We start from the raw sequence: 22,876 nt of genomic DNA, 5'->3' as shown, positions 1-22,876 counted from the left end.
TCATAGTGATGAGAACTCTAGTCTGTAAAATGTATTGGAAATTGGTTAGGGGGTTCAATAGCTATTTTTGAGAGATTGAGGGACAGACAGGTAGACACCTGAAACTGCCTGTCTTGAAAGTAAATATAAACATATGCAGACTTGAGGGTTGCATAAGCTTCATTTCAAGGAGCCAAGCTAAGTTTATCAGGTAAGATTTATGATGGATTACTGCATAGGCATTTTTTTTTTCCAAAGCAAAGGAGCTAGTTAGGTCACATCCGAAGCATGAAGATTTCCATGTGTAAATAAATATATACAAACAAATATAATCAACGCCTATGTATATTGTATCTGTGAGGCAAATAAAGATAAAATAAACCAAAGAGGAAATGTTTAGTGAGGTGATTTGAAATAAGTGCAAATTAAAAACAAGGATAATAACTGGATTCTAAAATGGAAGAAATGCCCGGAAAGTGTTTGCAGTTGAGATGTACGACTGTATACAAGAGAAAAGAGTCAATGACGTTTTACATTGACTAGAGTGAAAAAAGTTCAGAATTGTGAAGGCCACAGAAAAGAGGACTGTGATAATAAAATATATTTTAATTATGATACACAGACGTTAAAAAAAGTCTAACAAATGAGTCTGAACAAGTGAAGAATAAGAAAAAAAAATTGAAATCAAGAATCATACTGAAAACATGCTAAATACTTCTCTTGCCCAGCAAAATAATTCTGAGCCTGAAGCTTTTAAATACAAGAGACACAATACTAAGCAGGAGTAGGAAAAAAAGTATTAATATGCCAGAGGCATTAAAAGTGTTAAATATAACTATAGACATGAAGTCGAGGTTACTGATAAGATTAGGAGATGGAGAGATGGGTCTTCTAAGATTCCATACAGAAGAAACTTACGGATAACAGAGATTCTGTCAACTGAAGAAAAAGCTAGACTTGGTTCAGCTGAGGGGAAAACAAACGGCAGACATGAAAACATCTATAAAAAGGGAGGAGGAAGGAAGGATACTTATTGTGGAAAGCTTTTCTGATGTAAAAAAGAAGGCAGCTTCTGTGCTTCTCCCTGTTTCTGCTGAGAAAGCAGCAGAGCAAAATCCCCAATAAACCTACATTGCTTCTGATGCACAAAAATAAATGTCAGAGCACCTTTTTGTAGAAATTGGCAGAAAAAGGCTAAAGTTAAATAGGGTAGTTGAATTTCAGAATCATGGAAGGGTTTTGTTAGTTCTTTTGGAAAGGTAAGTCTTTCAAAATTGAGGGCAATTACAATACTAGGAGCAATATTTACCATAACCAATGCAAGAGGCAATAGTAGGAGAGAATGAAATAAGTATGTACTTTAATATGTTTTACAGAAACATCAGTTCCTGCTCACCAGAGCTGTCACATCATAACAGCCTTTCTCTTTATGACTGGCTTGTGCGAGCAGCAGCCCTATGCAAAACAAAGTTTGAGACCTCCTCCTCACTGCCGTTTAGGCTTGCTCTGTCCTTCCACTGGCTGGAGGGGATGGGATGAGGACCGCTAGCTAGCTTTTGTATGCTTCGATCCTTAGAAGTAAGCTTCTAAAAGAATCTTCTAAAGTTTTCTAAAAAAAACCTCTTGCATCTATTAGATACTTTGCCTTTTTTTTTTCTTTAGTTAAAGGACACAAGTTGTGTATTTTATAGTGCTGTCATTGAGGTCAGTCAGCCTTTGGGGAGGAGGAACATGTGTTTTCCAGATAGGCTAAACTGGCTTAAAGTCTGCCTTGTATTGCATGTGTATGTGTACTTTCTTTGCCATCTAACAGAGCCAACTATTGGGTTGAAAGCAACAGATGTTCAGAGTCTTAATACTGGAAAGAAAACTGTCAGCTTTTTACAACTTGTAGTTGATATCAGTGATGGTAAAGCCTGAAGATGGTCAATTTAAGAAGTAGGTAAGAGCTGAAATTTTTGCGGGTAGATCCCCTTTTTGTAGCAGTAAAGAGGCCTAAGGTATCTGTGGCCTGGATTGCCTCTGCTGTTCACTGCCCTGTATAGAAAGATAGAAATGATTGTCTTTGAACAACCAGATTATTGGTTTGCTGATATGGGATGAATTTTTGGTCCACCTAACCATCAGATGGTTAGATGGCCAGAGGTGGGGAAAGAGCACAAAGCTTTTTTTTTTTTTTTCTTGCATTGAAATAATGAGGTGGCAATTTACCACTTAAATCCATTCCTCATGTCTTTTTTCTGTTTACCTTTTTCATCCACTCAACATTCTGTCACAGCAGCAGTGAAGGTGTCAGGCTGTAAAGAGACCCACTAAACCAGCCTTTTCAGGGGAAAGCATTGTTACTCATTTGCTGTGATCTTCAATACAAATTGAGGATGAAAAGTTTTGAATAAAATTTAGCCAAGTCTCGTTCAATAGCATGCTCTTGGGTATTACTACAGAGCACATCAAAAGACTGTATTTAGGCTTATAACATATTATCATAAATGTGTATGTATTTATACATGCATATATGCCATAGAGACAAAAGCACACAAAAATACATAAAGAACTTTTTTTAATATATGTTAGAATATTTGTGTGTATGTAAACATTTGGAAAACTTGTGCAGCAGAAGTCACTGTAGGCACTAGTATTTTGACTTTGTAAAAAAAATTCAGAATTATGTCTTTCACTTGAAATGTAACTGGATGTTTAAAAACTCATGGATTTTTAGTTACGGCTTCTCAACCTTGCACAACAGATGCTATAAATCTCCTAGCAGAATTATGTAGGAGGCATATTATACATGATACCACAGTATTTAATTCCATTATTTAATAAAAGGCTATCTATTAAAAACTTTTATAGCCAAACACTGAATCTCTTGCCATGTAACCATAATGAATAGAAATGAAAAATAGATCACCTGTTTACATGTATGCAAGCAATATTTTCTATATATTATTAATAGCATTTGTATGGTTAATAATTCTAGTAAACTATAAAAACCCCATTAAAATGTTTAAATTTTGTGAGAATAAGACAAAAAACTCTGCAAGCATAAGGTACAAAATGTCCTTATGCACATACAGCTGTTATGGACTTCCATAGTTTCATGTTCACTATGACTTTAACTTTCTGTCCATTTAAATAGTGTTGTGCATAGTTGCTATGATAGTAATCACATTCTTAAAACTCTTTGGACTGCTTTAATAATGTTTTGCTGTATTCCACTGACCCTCGTTTCAATTTATATTTAAAGCAGCTATAATCTAAATAGATTAATAGGTTCATATAGTTTATGAATTAACATGGCAGTTGATCAGAAACACATGGTAAGATTCCCCTCTATGGATATTTTTCATTCTTTTTGCTGGTATAGAATACATTTACTTCGTAGAGAGCATTCAAATAAATAACACTGTATAGTACTGTGTTATTGATACCTTGTTTTTAGTATTAACCTGTGCTTAAGTGCCAAATGTTGGTGCTATTTTAAATGGTCTTTTACTATTTTTGAGTATTGAAGTGCTACAGATGTGACCTGACCAGCTAATGTCCTGACTCATAACATAAGTAAATAAAATACTGGTGTGAACCAACACATTTTCAAACCTAGACTTGAAGAAAAACCCAACAACAACATGCAAAACATACTGGTGTATGCAATATATCCACCACAAATAAAGGTAAAAGACAAATGGGCAGAGATAAAATATACAGTCATAGACAGATTCCATATTGATATCTTCTGAAAAGTTCCATGGTGATTAATTGTAGGTGACAGTCAGGTAAAAGGGTTGTAGTGTACCAGTCAGAGATACAAGACAGTTCCTGCTTGGTTCAGAAAAGCAAACCACAAGTGTGGTTCAAGTCAGTTTTTTGGTTTTATAAACACATCAATATAATTTTCAGAGACAGAATTACCATCCAGACGATCTCAGTTCACAGAACATCACATTTATAGTCAGCCTACTCAGCACCCCTGGAATTATATGCAAGGGTGCACACTTCTGAATTATGTTGTATGGAACACTCACAAGGCTTCCTGTTCAAATAGCTTTGTTGTGACTTTTTTTTTCCCTGTTCGATTCTGAAGTGGTGCCAGAGTCCTTAATTTTCAGTTTATGCTGTCTTTATGGCTGCTGCGATCTGTATTGTGATTTAGTTCTTGATTTTTCCACTGAATGCTTGTTCCATTCATGGGCACTGAAGTCACTAGACTTTTAGATTGGGAGCAGCAACAGCAAAGACATGACTGGAAATTAATAAAAGAAAAATGTGATTAACATGAATCTACGAACTCTATGCAGCTTGCCAACTCTATCCTTTGTTCAGAAGTGAACAGATGATTTTAGGTGAAGAGAGACAGCCACACCCAAAGAAATTTTTTATCATAAAATGTAAACAATTCTTAGGCCTGTTTTTATTTAAGAAGAACTTTTGCAGCATCAGAAGAGAAATTTGTTTGACTAAGGTAAACAGGTTGGGAACTAACAGAACTCCACACGTATTCTAAGCGCTGGGGGAGAGTCCTCTCTCTCACTGTGCTGAGGACCTAGAGATCAGTAGTAGCTGCTTAGCAAGTAGGGGGGAAAACAAAAATTCCCCAGCAAGTGATTTAGGTCCCTTCCAACATTTTGGAGGAAGACAAAATTGTTTAGCGAAAGAGACAGTGAATATATCGAGGCCCATCATTTTTTCATAGCTAAGAGTAGAAAGGCAGTCAGGATCATGCTCCCAGGTCCTTTGCAGGCAGGGATGTTCAATTTTCTCCATTTTTCAGAAAGAATTCTTTGGCTATCCTCCCCTCCCTTTAACAGAAAGCAATGCTGAACTCTAGGTAAGTGGGATCTTTCCACCTTATTTAGAGGAAAGAGTTATGGTCTCAGAGGAGCAATGACAGTAGCAGCAGTTGATCAATGACTTCTCTGAACTCAATGAGAAGGGAGTGTTGCAGAGAGGTAAGGCCAGGCTTAAAATACATGTAGTGCATATTTGTGGGTGGAAATGTAAAATAACTATGTTAGTACAGAGGTAGGGTGGGAAACTCAATTATAAAATGGAAAGATTGCCTGAATTAATCACACTGATACTAGAAGGAAAAGGAGAAGTTACAGTGAAAATTGGGGAAGGATTAAATAATAGCTGAAAATTATTTAATTAGAGTTGTTGGATCGCAATTTTATTTGGAAGGGCAAATGGAAAGACAGAGTTAATGATACGAGGATCAGCCTGGTAGTACCCACTGTACTCCCTTGAGGACAAGTCCAGGCATAGTATCTTCTCCAGTTTCCCACTGAAGTATGGAACTGTCAATATCAATGTCTAACAGATGGCAAAACAGATTTCTTATTTCTCATGTGGAAATAACCCCTTAAAAATAGTTTGTAAGTCTGAATGGGCTACAGAAAAACAAGCATTCTCTATTTTAATCATTTATTATATTTTTCAATAGCTTGTGTCACTTATTCATAGCCTTAAGGTTTATTGGAACGGTTCTTTTTGTTTTTTTGCAGATAAAGCTGTTTCAGTCTTCCATTTCACCACTTTCTTCTCCAGTATTTGCTCTCATTTTCTTTCTTCCTGTATTGTCTTTATTAGGTGAATGGGGACTTGCAGAGACAGTGTGATAAGGAAATTATTTTAGCCTTAAAATACATTTTCCTGTGTTGGAACTAGAAAAATGCAGGTAAAAGACATTAATGCTTATTTAATTGCCAAAGTCAACTCAGGTGCCCAGCTTTGGTATCCAAGCTTGAAAATTTTAGTCAGAATGTGACTGTTTAACTGCAGGCAGATTTGGTATCTTCTGTGCATGTTGTTTGTCCTCACCCAGAGTAGGAAATACGTTATCAAACAAATTCTGCTTCATGTACGTGCCACGTGCAGATAAATAGTACTTAACAAGAGCATGACTATCTCAGTGATTGTTTACATAGGAGGACTATGTCAAACTTATTTACTGGTTTAGCATTTCAGATAATGAGGATAGTTTCAGCTCTCAGTTTGGTATGTGTGCTATGTGACCTACTAGAAAACTAGATGATTTATAATCCTTCATTCCTTTACATGCCTATTCTCACAACGGATGAAAATATGTAGTAACTAAATGATTTAATGCAGTTCATCAACTGGACATAAAATCTCATCAACAGTATCTTACCTGAAAACAGTTTTTAAACTTCTTGCTCACAAAATAGAGAGCTATTGGGTTTATACAAGAGTTCATGGTTGCCAGGTTGATGCTGATATAATCCAGTGGCAGCAGGAAACTAGGCAACAAAAGAAAAAACAAAACATTTAAACTCTTCATATACTGTCAAAGCATCTGTGCTATTTGTGGTTGCAGTCTCTTCTGTCACAGAAACATTCTCTGTCAACTAGCTTCCTCAATCTAATCTTTTACCATGCCATGTCTGGAATAACCTGTCTCGCACAAGTTCACAAAAGCAGGAGGAAAGTGATTGCAATGGCATTAGACAACATTTATTTTAATTTTTGTACCCTATTACAGCTGAAACTCCTGAACATAGAAGGATGTAGTAGAAAAATCATGAAATAACAGTCAGTTCTTCTAACATCACAGTTGCATGCACAATGACATTCCTTACGTAATCTCCAAGTGTGCTGCATTATATTTTTCAATAAGAACATTTGATTGATATAAGAAAATAGGGTACCTGAGCAGCTCACATCTGCCAGGGTCTCTTTCATTGTATACCATTTTTTTCAAAATTCGGCTCAGATGGAGAGGAAACCAGCAAAGAGCAAAAATCACTACTAAACAGAAAACAGTCTTTGCAACTTCTCGACGCTAGAAAAAGAAGTAAAGAAAATGATTACCGATGGCCTAATTCATATTGGTAGGTGTCTATAGTGGAGTGATGTTGGCAGCAAAGTAAGTAATCTAGATAAGCATGCAAGGATTTCCAAAGCACAGCCTCCAGGCTACCTGCTGTCCATGAAACCTTTTTTATGGAGCCAATAAATTGAGCTAGTTCTTGAAATCTGACCACCCTCAACAGAGCCTACTGATCACTTAGACTAGAGGAGCTAGAGCACATGGGTGATTGCCTTCATTGAGCTGTCAGCCAAGGAAAATCCATCGCTGGATTTTCCTGAACCTGACTACTTTGCTAGCCATTCCTATTACTCTGCACTAGATTAGTTTTCTGGCAATCCCTTGGATAAACCTTTATCTTCAGGAGCATATGCACTCTGCAAGGAGACTTTTTCATGTATTAGGGAAACTGATATCAGACTGGACTGTTAAACCACTTTCATCTAATCCTTGATTTGGGGCAATTTGTAAGCCCACAGCACCTAAATCAATTGGTAAAGAAGTTTTATTCAACTGTGTATCTAGTCAGGATGTCAAATTCTCTGTGATGTACTGTTTTACATTTAGTGTGTATGCATTGTGTCATGTAAAGCGATGCTGAACAGGAAAGAGTTGCACAGTGTTTTAATTTTGCTGTGTGTGCTTGCTATGTGATCTTGATGTTCCTGAATAAACAGTCCCTCTACAAACAAAATTTTAGAAACCTCTGTATTGCAGCTTAATCACATAATACTTTGTCAGGAAATAATTTAATTTGATGGATATTTTATGTGGCTCTAGAGACTTACAGATGTTTTAGTGGATTTTTGACAGTGCATATGAGTGGTATTTGGTAGGCATGGATTTGATGAAGAGAGTCATACTTGGGGTGAGAATACCACTTCTTGAACTGCCATTGTAGTGTAACAATAACAAGCATTGCAAGGCTCTGTCATTAAAAATTTTCTAGTCAAATATATGATTAGATTAAGTCCTGTTTGTCTTCGAATAAGACTATTATTGTTTCTTCTTTCTTATCATGGCAGTTTTCATCAAAATATGAAAGGATCATAACTAGACATTAATGTGGACAAGGCTGTAGGGAGTAAGGAGAAAGAGAGGAAGAGCAAAAAGTGATAGTTAAAAAGACACTTTACATTTGTAAATTGCGGCATAAATCCATCCTCCAGTAACCAGTCCAAGTTACATGCTGGGCGCTGCACTTCATGATGGGGAAAGAGAGAGGGAAGACTGCCCTGTACATACCATTCTAGTCCTAACAGGTGGAGTAGATTATGTGGGGCCCTAGGAGAAACTGTGTTGCAGGCCCTAGGGGCCTGATTAGGGAAGGAAGTGGAGGATTTGCACCATGGGAGGAGGATCTTCTGGTCTGCCCAGTCTGGAATGAACCAGCAGAGGGAGAACCCCTCAGAGAACTCACTCTCATGCAGAGGGGACTGCTTTAGGGATTCACGTTTCTAAATCAAAGAGTGGGATTTGATAGGCTGAAGTTAGTCATTGTATCCTATTGTCTGACTAACTGCAGGGAAAAAGCTGCAGATTATTTTCAAAATTTCAGTAAGGAAGGAAGCATCAGAAAGTGCTGCAAAAACACCAAAGTGAGATTTGTGAGTGACTTTGCTCTGTGATTACTTGTTTGTCCAAGTCTCCTACTCCTCTTTTCTATAGCCAGTACAGCTACAGTAGTGATACTGCAACAGATAAACAAGCCTGAAAAAATCCAGCTTATTCTAAAACCAGGTTACTCTACAACTGCTTTTTATAGGACACAAAAGTTGTGCATCAAAGTATGCCAAAAATAGGGAGGACCCATGGAGTTGTATCTTTATGAATAAAAAGAAACAATATTTTGGCAAATCTTTGTAACTAAATTCCAAGGCATATAGCCAGTAGTGATTTAAGGTTAAAGAGTGGGAGAGCAGAACTGTCACACTTAAGAAAAGAAATAAACTCTGGTGAACTTCCAGAGCATGTTGTCTTCAGTAGCTCCTTATAGTGTGATCTCTTATGTTCTGGGTTTGACTGAATATCTTAAGGTCATAAATAACCTACATCCTCACTTTCTATAAGTTATTGCATTCAGATACACTTTGAAACATTTCTAAGCTAACGTAAAGATAGAAGAACAGCATTTTCAAAGACTGTCATTCTTAATATTTACCTGCTTAAGATGTTCACTGAGAGCGATTCTCAAATTACTGTTCCTTCTGTTTAACATTTCACAAGTCATTAGTGTGTAAAAGATAGCAGTACATGCCAGTGGCATGCAGAAATAGAAACCAAACAGCCACCAATCCTTTGCATCTTTGTAAAACTGCAGATAAGGGAAAGAAAAGAGAAGATATTTTCTTAAAATTCAACAGAAAGTACCACAGAAATGTAACAGAGAGTGTGACAGTTGGTATGGTTCTTACAAGTCTAAGTCTATTGGTAAACAGTACTGAACTATGTCAACATTCTTATCTTTCTGATCTATTTTGGACCAACATGAAAATGGGAATTGTGGCAGTGTAAACCTTTAGTTTACCTTACTGATAGCCTGTGTGTACCTTTGTTACAACCTGTTTTGAGTTGGAATTAATTTCTTGTGATTGTGTTTTCTGGACATGTACTCCCATTCATGAAAACCAGAGCTCAGTTTTCACAAAAATGACATGCCAAAATGTAGCAAGTGTCAGTTTGTGATAACAAATCTCACTAAAAGCCTCAGGAAATGCCATTTACCTCTATGGTTCCTGTCCTGATTCCAAAAAAGGAAGGTTCAAAATGTCTTGTAAGCTTAGTCATCTTTTGTTATCAGTGAAAAGATTGCTAGTTGGTTTGCTTATGTACTGGGCAGATAGAGACCACTTCGTAAGCATTTGTCTGTTATATGCAAAACTTAGGACTGGTGGCTTCCAGTGGTATAGGTACTTTTAACTCTTTGCCTGCCATTTATACCATTTCACTTTTGTGACTGGGCACAGAGTGAATTGATAGTGTAGCATTACTCTGCTGTGTAATTTTAACTCTTAACTGTGGCTTAAGGTTTTATGTATTATGGGAAATACTACATTTGACAAAACACTTAAAATTGTACTTTTCAGAAGATAATTATATTTGCAGACGTGAGAAAATGCTGTATTTTTGTACTTAACTTTTATGCTCAGACAAAACTGTGCATTGAAGTATGACATTTTAAATACTTCCTGTCTCTACGTTATTAGTCACTGAGATGGATGTGTGCAAAAGGGAACCTTCTTTCTCATAATCTTTCTCTTAGCTTGTTTATTCCTAGTGGATGTGCTCTTGTAACATCACAGTTCCCACACCAAATATCAAAATGCTAATAACTGAGGGCTATATGAATCCCATTTGAAAAAGTCAAACATCTGATATCATGTTTACTTTTAAAACTAAAGAGTGCTAAACTTTGAAAGATGAAAATGGATGTAATTTAATAGACTAGTATCTAATAATGCTATTTTTTTAATTTACTTTAGTTACATCAGAAAGTTGAGTTACAGAGAAAAGGGAAATGTTTTTGATTTTTATCCCCCCACCCCAACAGAGAGAGTAAGTTGCTTACAGAGTTTGCTAATTTAGCATACAGTACTGGTATCTAGGCCACAACCCCACCTCACAGGACATTTTGAACTGCGTTGATTAGCTTGTTTTCTCCCCCTCATTAGCCTCATCCCTGGGAAAGGAGGGGCTGCAATCCACTGCATAGTTGCACGCTCCTTGGGGGCAGAATTTCCCCCCTGGGAACTCAGCTTCTGCCAGCAGAAAACCAGAAAACAGTATGCTTCATATTTTAAGAGTCTGTACTGAGGGGAAATCTAATTAGCACTCTTTCTGCAGAGAAAAGGACTGCAAATACATGAAGACAATAATTTTTTCCGTGGCAAATTCCTTCAGGTCAGACTAGAAGCGCGTTGGCTGGGCAGCACAGCAAAATGTGTACTCTCTGAATCCATGCTGTATTAACAAGGCAAACTTTCTGTCCCAATAGTCTAACAGCTTTTGTGAGCATTGCATGTCAGTCACAAAGAACACGCACACCCAGTTCTGTGTATCAACCCTGGCCAGTGCATTAATTCTGTACGAAGACCTGGCTTTGTGAAGTTATAAAACCTTCATGAAAATGTCTGCAAATGATTATGGAATCTGAGCTTCACAAAGCTTACATCAAAGCACAAAATTGGGTTGATTTAAGAGAAATAGACGTTCTTTTGTTTGTCTTGAAAGTCCACATGGAACTGGTTTTCTACAGGAAATGTGCATTTTAAACAAGTTTCCTAGTGCACTCAGCCTCTTGGGAATCATGGTCAAGCATGAATCTTTCAAGTCTTTCAAGGATTGCTTTAAACATGAATAAGGCTCCTATTAAAAACAAAAGTTAATCTTAATTCCTTCCCAAAGTTTAATGATTGTTTATTGTGGTGTTTGTGGTAGTAAATACTATAATTAAGTTAAAATGGTATTTCCATTTTAATATCATGTTTTTATTTGCTCGCAATTCATTGAAACACTACCCATTTTGACTGAGGCTTCCAACACTTAATTCTCAGCTTGAAAGTAAATGCTGGTTTCTTTCCTGGAAAATCAACTTGGGATTGAGGGGATTTGGAGCTTTTGAATTGTGCTGAGCATGTAAAAGATACTAATTATTGCTAAGAAACAAAAAAACCAAGCTATTCTACTTACTGAGTTAAGAACAGAACAATGATCATTAAAGTTAATGTGCCCACAAAAGACGTGAACTGTAATGTTTTTGAGAATACCGAGGAGAAAACTATTCTTTTTCTTAGGGAGAGAAGAAGTGAAGATTGCCCAGGCACATTTGTGGAAAAAAACAGCCATTATAAAAGCGAAAAGCCTAGATTTGCTACAGTACACATTTCATAAATCTCATTCTTGTAACTGAAATATCTACAGCCATAGAATCTGCAGACTTTAGAAACAAAAATACTGTAAGTCCTGGGCAACTTTACTTGCCCTTCACCTACATGTTTTATTTCCATCAAGGAAAGGCTTTTGTTTTCTCTTGCTCTTGTCTCTTGCTGTTTCTGCCATCCCTGCAGTCTGTGTAACCATACTGAATTTGGGGATCTTCCATTGAAAACCATGAATCATACACCCCTTTTATTTTCTAAATTTTCTAGCTGTTTTTGGTGCCTTCCCCTCCCCAGTTCTAGCCCAAGCCATGTTATGATCCCATAAAAGGAGAAGTGTCAGACATTTGAAAACAAACAGAGAAACTTATACTTTATCATGAAAAATTCTAGCTCAGGAAAAAATGTGGAGTTTCCCTCAATAGTTAAGACCTTGCATTATCTGCCTTCTCTCAGACAGAACAGAGCAATGATCATTTTTTATTACTGGGTGAACTGTATCTGGCCTTTCTTTGGATCCACAAAGGAAAATATAAGATACCTTTTCCCATTTTATCAGTGGAGGGTCAGGCAGAACCACTATCCTTCTATGTAGTAAAGATATGTTAACTCTGTAGTGACTTCCACCTGACTTGCTTTAAACAAGCTGATGTGGGTATTGACAACTGTTAAGCTGCAGTAGCGTTGTGGATGAGGGCTATGAAACATGCTGAAGAAGTCCAAGCCTACTCAGGCACTTCTCTTGCTCTGAATATTGTGCTGCTGTCTCTAGATGACAGCTAACAGTGACCAAGGTTCCTAGGTTAGAGATATGAGTCTGTCAAGTTTGTAGCCATGAATTCTTATAAATGAAGGGATTACTCTGCTTGACTTTGTAAATGGCATTCGGAAGAGGAGAAGTTATGTTAGAGCATGGCCCCACCCTTTTGTTTTTCTGCCAAAAGTTGGCTATTGCATACAAAACGATGACTCATCATGGTAAAACATGTTTTCCGACAGTTACAAGCTCGAAGGTATTATACCTAGAAACGCAATACCTCCTAAAGCTCTGGCTACACTGGTGCTGTTCTTGACTGTACTTCAATCAGATCTACATTGTAAATTACTGGATAAAGAATCCTCACTAGTGAAGGAATGGAAATGTTGTAAAGACACATTTGCTATCTCTGGATAAAAATAGAGACTGACCACTGTAAATGAAGGATCCTCCTTGCACCAGTCAGTATACATTAGAATACATTTTACACTTTAATGGATGAATAAAGCATATTTTAACACTATAACCCAGTATCTTAAGTGTCTAAAATATGTACTGCCAATCCCAAGAAGAGAAGAAAGGATGTTACTTACCAACATAAAACTATTTGTAGGATTGAGCATGCAGGTAACATAACCTTCATCCTTGTATCTGAAAGGTACCACAGCAAAACCAATTGCTTCTGGAATAGCCAATATAAAGGACAGAAGCCAAATGGAGAAAATTTCAATAGCAGTGATCATAGGGATTCCAATTCCCTGAACACGGCTCCAGGAGGCAACTGCTCTGTACCTGAAAGAGACAGGCATTAGATTCCAATCTCCGGTATCTTCCTTAGATCCAGAGCTCTTGGTCTAGTTTTAAATTTTAAATAAAATCCTGAAGCTGACATCCCAGCTTGTTTTCAACTTGTATTGCTTTTTTTTTACATACACTAATGGTTTCTGATTAAAGTAGACAAGGTTTGTGAGGACAGGCAATGCCTTTTACTAGATCAACTTATGTATCAGAAGGAAAAAAGCTCTCAGGCCCAGAAGCCATTCTGCAGATTTGAAACAGCTTATCTCCTTCAGCCACATCTGTAGTAACAGCAGTACTAATCGAAGTGAAGTCGTCAGCTTGCATATGATGAAATACTGTGAAAATACTCTTCATAACATGAAAATGCACTCATTTTACTTATCCTGTTTAAATGTTAAAAAATACTGGGTTTATGAGGCACTTTTATTTTGACCTTAGACTACAGCTGAGTGCTAGTAAGGACTGTCTGGCTGCCAATTCAAGTCTTAGCCTCTGCATCACCTTTCCAATCAGAAACTGAAGTGCGCAGCTAAGAAAAGTCTGTACATGCCAGAAGCAACACATTTTTCCCATGACTTTATCCCTTAGATAGCAAGTTTCTCTGTGAAAAGTGAAATTATTGAAACCTGCTTTCTTGTATACATGTGTCTCATAGCTGGAATCTCTGGCAAAATGTGAGAATTCTTAAAGAAGCTTTACACATAGTCATGCATTTATAGCATTTCTCACTTTTCCTCTTTCTCCCTTTACCTTCTCCATCCCTTCCATGGTGGGGGTTTTTTGTTATCAGACTCCATCCATTCTCCCAGTACAGGAACTTAGAGGGTCTTTCTCCTCTACCTGTCTGCCAATTTTCAAGGAACTTGTAGGGATTTTTTATCCTTGAGACCTCAATCTCTGTGCCATGTCTAGTCAAAAGGTTCAAAAACTATTGGGAGGAGACTGATAGGCATGCAATACAGAGTACAAACTGGTCTGTAAATAAAATTTTCAGTAGCAGACTGTAAACTTTTGTCTAGGAATAACTGCCGTAAATTAGCTATTTAGCATTTGCAACAATTTAGCAAAGACAGTGCTATCTCAAAATTAGGGCAAGAACAAACAGTATTTTTGTTCTTGTAATAGTCGGAAGTATGTGTTGGACAGCTTTCTTTCATCTGTGACCTAACATTTCCTAAACTGCTTATTTTACTTCCCCAAAATAGTTACAGCTTCCCATCTGGAGTTATAGCACTGCATGGCTTTATCATGGCATCCACTGATGAAACATTCTTCTTTAGCTAAGAGAGAAAAAAATCAAGAAAAATTGTTCCCCTACTTTAAAAATGTCAGCACAAGAGGTTATTGAAGCAGATTAAGAATTTATAAGGAGCTGTGTCATTTTATTGTCCTGGCTATGGCAAGTATTCTTTGCTTCCTCAGACATGCCCTCATTTTCTGCCCCTCTGAGTCTTGGCAGACAAATTTGGATGTATGCAGCTGCCACCTCTATTTTTAAAACTTTGTCAAGGCAGGAGCCAGGTGGTGATTTTAGCTGATGACAGAGGCTAATTGGAGTACAACAGGGGATACCAGCAGGCACAAGGAAGGTGAAGGGTGTGGGAAAAGGAGGTGCCCTCAGCAGACCAGGAGCATATGATTTGCAAATACGTAGGCTCTGAGTTGTGGGGCTGGGTGAGCTTTGGCACGGGAAAGTTGAAACTGCGAAGAACAGGCAAGTTTAGATTGGGAAGCTTTAGGTTGGAGAATTAGGGTAGGAGTTAGAGAGAGGATTGGAAGGGATACAGAATTCTGGTGTGAGACAGTTTTGAGGAGGAACTTAACCAGGAAAGTACTGGGGGCTTGAGGGCTCCCACCAAGGGTTTATGGAAAAGAGCAGTTGAGAGCTCTGGGTTGGGATGCTTTGAGAGTGCTGGGAAGGGATGGAGTTTGGGAGGATGAGAAGAAGCACTAGTTAAGAGAAGTTGGACCCCAGGCTACAGAGGTCAGTGAATGTTAGGGTTATTAAAAGGCATCCTCCCGTTACAAACTTCTCTGAACAAAACAGAGGGAGGAAGGTGTGTGAATGCTAGATCAGGCCTTCGGCCCATCAGGAAAACTATAGAAAGCATTATTACAGAACACCACAGGAAGGTGTCAGAGCCTTGTATAACATCATTCCTGTAGTAAACAGACTAGAATCTTTTGCTTTGATATTGATAGCAATATCATACACAGCATAGTCACAAGTATGCTATGGACAGGTTCTTAGTACACCATTTTTACATAAATATATGTATAAACTGAAGATTTGGAACATACTAAAGCAAACTAGTACATTTTAGACTTGCAGATTAAAAAATGAAAACATCTAAAGGCATCCTTTTCTTCAAATCATGAAGGAGGGAGGCAGTGTTTCAATCATGGGGAGGAGGCCTTTGAGGTTGGAATTCTGAGAGCGTGCGAATGAATAAACTATACTGAAATGATTGAGAAAGCTACCTTCATCATAATATCTTCACACATATATTAATTCATATTAGAATTTAATTTTGAATCATGTTTGTGATCCTTTCATATTGCCTTTTGCCAAATATCAAATCTTGGCTTTAATTACTAGATGGTATATACTTAGAAACATACCCTTTTGTACAGATACTCAAAGATTTGTACCAAGTGAACTTTTACAGTTTTACAATCAATGCAAATTTTACTTTCTACTGACTGACAGTTTTACAATTAGTGCTATCCGGTGCACAAGCTACATGGTACTGTCTCATCATCCTTGACTAAATGATGTTCTTAACAAACTATGGGCTGTAAATATTTTTCAAATAAGAAAAGTAAAGTTTGTATTATGCTACCTGTGTAAATTTAGTAACAACAAGTGAGTTGTAAATTGTGAATTTGACTTTCCTTTCTTGCATTTTTTGTACCTGTTCTGTTTGTGTTACATCTGCTTTGTACAAGAGAAGATCAGTATGTACAACAGTAGGGAACTAAGTCCTATATATATTTTATTGGTAATTTTTTCAGTTGAAAATTCAAATAACCCATCAGATGAGGAGTTAGCTGAAGAATTTCATGAATGATTTCAGCTGAAGTATACGAAGCTCAGTAATTAGATCAGAATATGTTGAATGCATATTAACCTGCAATTACTTGGTCTCTTTACTTATTGCTGTAAGAGTGACTTGAAAAATAGTGGTAGGATAATTTTTCAAGTGGATGTTCTGTGAATTATGTAATATATAGGATCTTTGTCTAGCCACAAACCTCCTATAATTAGGAGTGGGAAAATACTGCAGGGTTTATTTCCCTCAGACCTAGAGATTATAGGACATCTGCCAGGGAACTGAAATAAAATGGACACGTCATGCATTACATTTAATTCCCAAATCTAAAATCTGCGTGTGTATGTTTTATCTTACATTTCTTTTACTATTTTTTCCTTTTTTGTATGAACCTTTTCTAAAATATTCAGTTCTTGTCCAGCTCATTTCTTTATTTACTGTTGTAGCTGCTCTTCTCTCTCCTTTCATATTCTACTGCTTCCCCGTGTGCTGTTGACTTTTGTATACTGTGCCGTTCAGTTGCTTTCTCTCCTCTGTTTTCTCTGCTTCCTTTTTTTCACCTATTCTTAGCTATTTATTCTAACTTGCTTTTCATGGACCCTTCAGTCCCTCCTGCACAGAGATGCACAGTATTTAAGGACTTGGGACCATTATATCATAAAGTATACCTATACGCAATTAAATATTTTGCACTCCTATCTAATTATGAATTGCTTAAAGCATGTCTTTCAGATGGACATCCTGTCTTGATCTCAGGACGTTAAGAGCAGGACCCCTGCTCCTCTCCCGGGTGGTTTCTTCCTATAATTAATTTCATTGGTAAAAATGTGTACCTTATTTTCGTTTGGAATTTGTCTGGCTAAAACCTTGATAAATGGGTTCTCATCATATCTTTTTTTTCTAGGCTAAAGAGTCCATGGATACCTGATACTTTTTCTTTGTTTCAGTGCTTGGCCACTATAGTCAAGCAGCTTCTTCGGTGTAGTTTTTGATAGGCAACCAATTGAGATACCTTCTCCATGATTTTGTCAGTGTTTGATCAGTTATAAATCCAGAACTCTAATGAGCCTTCCGGTATTGGTCTCATTAATGCTGGGTGCTTGTGGTGTCTGCTATGGCCTAGATTACTTTTTGGAACAATATTTGGATGAATTTTACCATAGTGGTATCTAGTCAGAATTTAAAAAAGAGTATGTAGTATGCACCGTATGAAATGAAATCAAGGAGCATATGAAAATGAAATCATGGGCCATAACTTGTCTGCAAACTATCAGTCCCGTACTCCTGCTGTCTTAGAGTAGGTGCTTTCCTCTTCCATTCCTTTTGACTAATCACATGTTTGTAAAGACATAGACAAGGATTAGAAAATTAATTGTTCAAATGACCCATTGGTATGACGTATTTCTACTCTGCAAATGCCATCAGCCCTGCTTATAAAAAGGAAAAAGAACACAGAAAAGGCAAGAGACTTGATCGAGCACATTAGAAGCAGTCACTGTCAAGACTGGAGTTAGAACAGTTCCTAGATAACACTACTGTGGCTAACATTGATTTGTTCCTGCTCGTCATGAGAGATCACAGCAGTTCTCCCTTTTAAAGATGGCCTGTAGTGTGTTGACCGGAAAGCCCTTAATGTAATAAAGCTCTTTTTGCTTTGTTTTAGTGTAGAATCTTGATTATCTAATACACTTAATGGAAGTTGGTCTGTCAGGTGAAAGCACCTAACCTGAGATTACTGTTCTAAGCAACGCAGTATGTAGAAGGGGCAATAAGCTGTATACATGTGAAATGAGATCCCTGTCTTCACTCTTCATCTTAAAACCCACTCATTGCAAGAGTAAAAGCTCAGGAGGGAAAATACGTTTCTTCTTAGTTACAGTCAGGCACTGTTTATAAAAAGTGTCAGATTATAGTCATCCTCATGAGCCAGAGTTTAAAAATGCCTGAGAGGCATCTGTAACAAATGTGAGCTTCCTCTGCAGGGTGAAAGGCTGGTTTGGTGTTACATGTCAGCCTCTGAAAACCCTCTCCAAATGTGAATGAGTATTGTTTCCCTTGGCCACGCACAGTTAAACCTTACTACGCTGTCAGTGCAAGCCACTTTGTGGAAGGAGCACTGGTCATGAGTGGAGTTTCACAATAGCAGAAGGATATAGTCGACACAGAGACCAATCCTTGTAGAAAAGAACAAGCACTTTGTTCTAAAGCAAGGCCACAGTCTTCAAAAGAGGATCAGAGAATCAATTACTGAAGCTGTGGAGCTCTGAACTGATTATACCAATTGACTCCCATCTATTTCTACCTTGCAGAATGCAGCCCCATGTTTAGCACCCAGCGAACTGTAAATGAGCTAGCTTTCAGGAGCTTTTTGAAAATAAAAATGAACAAAGCTGAAGACTAGAAACAGTCTAGCTGTGACAGCACAGAGCTCCATACTGGCCGATTTTTCTTATTAAAAAGACTACATTAGCTGATGTGGAATTCTGTGCTAATGTGACGATGCTACTTACAATGCCTATCTCTAACTCGTTGCAAGTGCTGTCAGATCCTGATTTCACTATAATTTAACCTGAATGCACCTCATGTTAGTTACTGTCAGAATCCAGCCATATATGTCTATTTTCTAACACATTATCTGCAACTATTTATTAGAGTAGCACCAGGTGATAAAGAGTATGTCCTTGGCAAAGCATGTAAACTGTGAGAGGAAATTAAATGGGTTGTCTGATCCCATACAAAGTTTTATACTCAAATGCAAATGGCATGTGGTTGTTGTGGGGATTAACTAGTGCTTGTAAAAATATATATATAAATATATAAAGAGAGAGCTTCAGTTGAGTTACTTCCAAATTACGAAAATACATGTAACAGTAGAATTAAGCCTAGTAGAACTGCGTTGGTCAGAACTTAGCTAACAAATTCTAAACTTCATAGCTGCTTGATCTAGGAGTTATTCCTTAGAGTAATCCTCAGGATTGTATTTTATGCTAGGCAGATAAGAATTCTTTTTATAATGTCCAGACTCATAAAGGAAATAGAGCACTACCTGTATTACGGCTTTTTGTTTCTAGGTTCAGCTAATGATTTAACACTTGAATTACTAAAACAATAAAGAACAATATTTTGGGTATGGATACTACTAAGTCACTCATCCCTTGTAAACCTTGTATATCAACGCTTTGCATAAAACCAAGTAAAGCTTATTTTTAAAGTCTTTGCATCACTGTATTAATACACATAATGAAGTTTATTTATCAACAATTTGTGTATCAAAATTCCTTATATTTTGTAGTAAAACATGATCAAGTAAACTCGAGACCAAGAAAAATAGATAGTTTTTATAGAAGTGAAGAAAGTGAAGACTTCATCTGCTATTGCCTAATATATACAAAGAAAAAAGGCATAAAGGAGTAATATTTAAAAGCTTCTTAGTTGTTGTCATATCATCCTGTTTATATATCTTCCTGAGCACTTCTAGCAGAGGCATTAATTTTCCAACTATCAAAGCAAGTTGCTGGCATGGTTTTCAATAAAATTCAATAAGTGATATATGTTATCAAAATAAACACTGTAATTATATTCCATAGGCAGTGATTTGATAAAGGTCACAATTATTTGTAAAACAGATTTGAACAGTAATCCAGGATTAGAATACAGAGATGCTTCATATTCAGGCACGTGCTTAAAGCTGTTACCTGCCTTCTGGTATATGAAAAAATTGTCTTTAATAGGTAAAGTTTCAAAAATTGGCATGAAATAAATCCCAGTAGTTACACTGAATCCCATATGCTTTTGAGAGCATGAACAAGAAATGGTGATAAATGTACATGCCTGTAACTGCTGAGGAAACCATACTGAGTAGTACTCCCAGTTTTAGAAAAAATTGCAAAGGAAAGAACAGCATCTGCCAAAAGAGTAGAATATACTGTACCTGTCCACACTAAGGGCACAGAGATTAAGGACTGTGATTCCTACTGATGCCTTCTGTATAAAGGGAAGGAATTTGCAAAGAAACTGTCCAAATTCAGAATCCCCAAAAGGCCACTTCTGAGCAAGGAGCTAAAGAAAAGATATAAAATAATTAGAATATTTAAATAATAACTTAGTGAATATGTATTGATTGTAATTATTTCTTGTCTTTAGACACAACCCTTTTAACCTTGAGTTCTCCATATCAAGCATATCCTTTGTTACTGAGTGAATCTGGGTAGTAAGTGCTGCTATAGAAGCATGGAGGGTGAAAACATAAATATAAGTATTGATCTTCTACTGTTATAATAGTAACTTGCCTTGTTGAAAGATCTTTTTTTAACGTACTTCAGCCACCGGTACTGAATACCAAAAATCAAATTCAGCCTTGTCATAACTGATTGCAATTACCGTGTCTCTTCCCAGAACCAAGCATTCAAACCCTAACTTGCAGTTCATGAGATACTTCATAGCCAAATTCCCATGTTGCACGCAAGTAGATTCTTGTCATTGTAAATGTACCATTCTGTAACTCATGGCAGTATTCACTGCCAGATTCTTAAGCGTGTGGAGAAAACATTGTACATACATAATTTGTTCCATATTACGCTTTAAAGGACTAGCATCATACATATGAGCTTACTACAAGGCAATGGAAAGGCACCCATATAGAAAGATGTGACTGAGAGTCTGGTGTTTAGATTAGTATTTCCTAGGAGACATTAACATAACAAATATAAGTACATCCATTCTTGTGAATAATTAGTAAGTAAACACTAATCTTTCTGGCTGTAACTGTTAATGCTTCAAACAAGTAAACATACAAAATACATGATACAAAATTATTCAGGATATTCAAATCTACAACTGACTGCAGAGAGTTACAGATGATCTCACTCTACTGAGGGTCTGGGCAATAAAATAGCAGATGACATTCAATGTCAATAAATGTAGTAAGTGAAAAATTATTAAATCCATACAGAATATTGAGCTCTAACTTAGCTAATACCACTCAGGAAAGGGATCTTGGAGTCGTCATGACCAATTCTTTTCAAAAATGAGGTCGTTAAACCTTCTCACCAGAAAAGGATGGATCGCTCTTGCTCTATGGTTTTCTAATCCTCCTCCCTAAGCCTTTGCTACTGAGCCTTTGTCAGAGGTAGAATAGTAAGTATGAGGTAAAACAAGTTCTTTGTCTGACATAGCATAGCTGTTCTTATGCTCTTATCAACTTCTATTCAAGTAGTTGTATAATACAAAGCATTAGATTTAAAATGAAAATATAATGCACTTGTGCCAGACATACAATTTTGTCAACATCCTGGAGGATGCTGTATCTCCTATATAAGCACGGGGCATATTTTTCAAGGCAATACTTAGTAATAGTCATTGTCTGATTGGATGGTTAGCTTATTATTACTACGATGTATTCATCTTCTGATTTCTATTAAGCCTTACTGAACAAAGGCTGGAACAGAGGATATTTCGATGGCACCTTTTAAGAGGTGATTCTAGATGTTTTTGTTTGCTTCAGAGAAAGTTAGCAAATGATACATTATGGAGTAACAATTATAAGCCAAATCCAGGCCTGTGAAAGCTTCTGAAACCTTGCTCTGCTGAAATTTTGATCTAGACCAGGGACTCAGTTTTATATAGCTAAAATAGATTTAAACTTCACAACAGTTTTATTTGCCAATGTCAGCATGGGATGCAGATAAATTGGGGTGGCACAGCTAGTGTTTCCAGTAAGTACAGTATGTATAATGTGCCAGATTCTAGCTGTCCCTGGACAAGAGCACAAAATGGAAAAGAGAGAGCAAGGAACCACCCTCTCACCTGCACAAATGTACAGGGTGCCATTTCTTTCTGCATACAAAATTTAGTACAAATTTGCATACAAAAATTAGTTGCGTTCTTACAGTAATAAAAAACAGAACCTCTGAAACACATATATAGATATATTTTTTTAATTATTACACTAAAAACTTTTGTACCAGAACAGTACAATCACTAGGATTGGTGATTTAAGCATTGTAAATAATAATGAATGTAATGAGATGATACCTGCAAGTTCTCAAATATTTCCTCTGATTTTATCTCTATTTATAGACTGACATTGAAAGCTTCAGACAGTTTATAGCTAGATAGATTGGCAATATTACAACAAATATTTGCAGGACATATTTTTGCTTTTTGCCGTTAACTCTTGCATGAGGCTTTAGTTTATGTCAAGGACTGCTGAACACCTGTTGGAGAGAGAAGGGCCAATTTGAAAAGTAATTCTCCAACCAGTTGTAGTCACATGGAATTTCAGCTCTGAAATTCAAATGTAGGTTTTAATCCAGATTCTTGATAGTCTGTAATCATATGGTGTCTGCGTTTGGGCCAAATCAGAATAGTTTTCAGGTACCACTGGTGAAAGCTAAATTAGAAGGGGCACTGCCAAGGGAAAGAGGTCCTAGCAGACTTTTATCAATCCCTTGTGCCCAAAAATTCATTTCTCATTAGAGGTCACACTTTAAGAGGCAAGAGAAAGGCAGACATCTATTCATTTATGTGCCCTGAAAATGGCTCTAGTGTATATTCAGCAATAGACATGAACAAGCACTTT

The 22,876-nt window shown here is 36.9% G+C and overlaps 1 protein-coding gene across 2 annotated transcripts in view; it reads right to left on the bottom strand.

Moving 5' to 3' along the window:
- Positions 1-567: 567 nt before the first annotated feature.
- The window catches only part of EDNRA (endothelin receptor type A), a 35,534-nt gene continuing 13,225 nt past the window's right edge, over positions 568-22,876 (bottom strand). Inside the window, exons 3-8 of one of the 2 annotated variants that reach the window (XM_026106365.2) lie at positions 20,228-20,355; positions 13,036-13,234; positions 8,970-9,122; positions 6,648-6,781; positions 6,131-6,239; positions 568-4,222 (exon numbers count right to left, since the gene is read on the bottom strand). In XM_026106365.2, coding sequence (XP_025962150.1) covers positions 4,085-4,222; positions 6,131-6,239; positions 6,648-6,781; positions 8,970-9,122; positions 13,036-13,234; positions 20,228-20,355 — 861 coding nt within the window. In that variant the 3' untranslated portion in view covers positions 568-4,084. The other variant, XM_026106366.2, reaches the window with a different exon arrangement.

The sequence above is a fragment of the Dromaius novaehollandiae genome, chromosome 4, assembly GCF_036370855.1.
Source record: "Dromaius novaehollandiae isolate bDroNov1 chromosome 4, bDroNov1.hap1, whole genome shotgun sequence".
In the NCBI taxonomy this organism is placed as follows: Eukaryota; Metazoa; Chordata; class Aves; order Casuariiformes; family Dromaiidae; genus Dromaius; species Dromaius novaehollandiae.
Note: the sequence above shows the minus strand (reverse complement) of the source record. Positions and strands in the feature narration are given on the sequence as shown.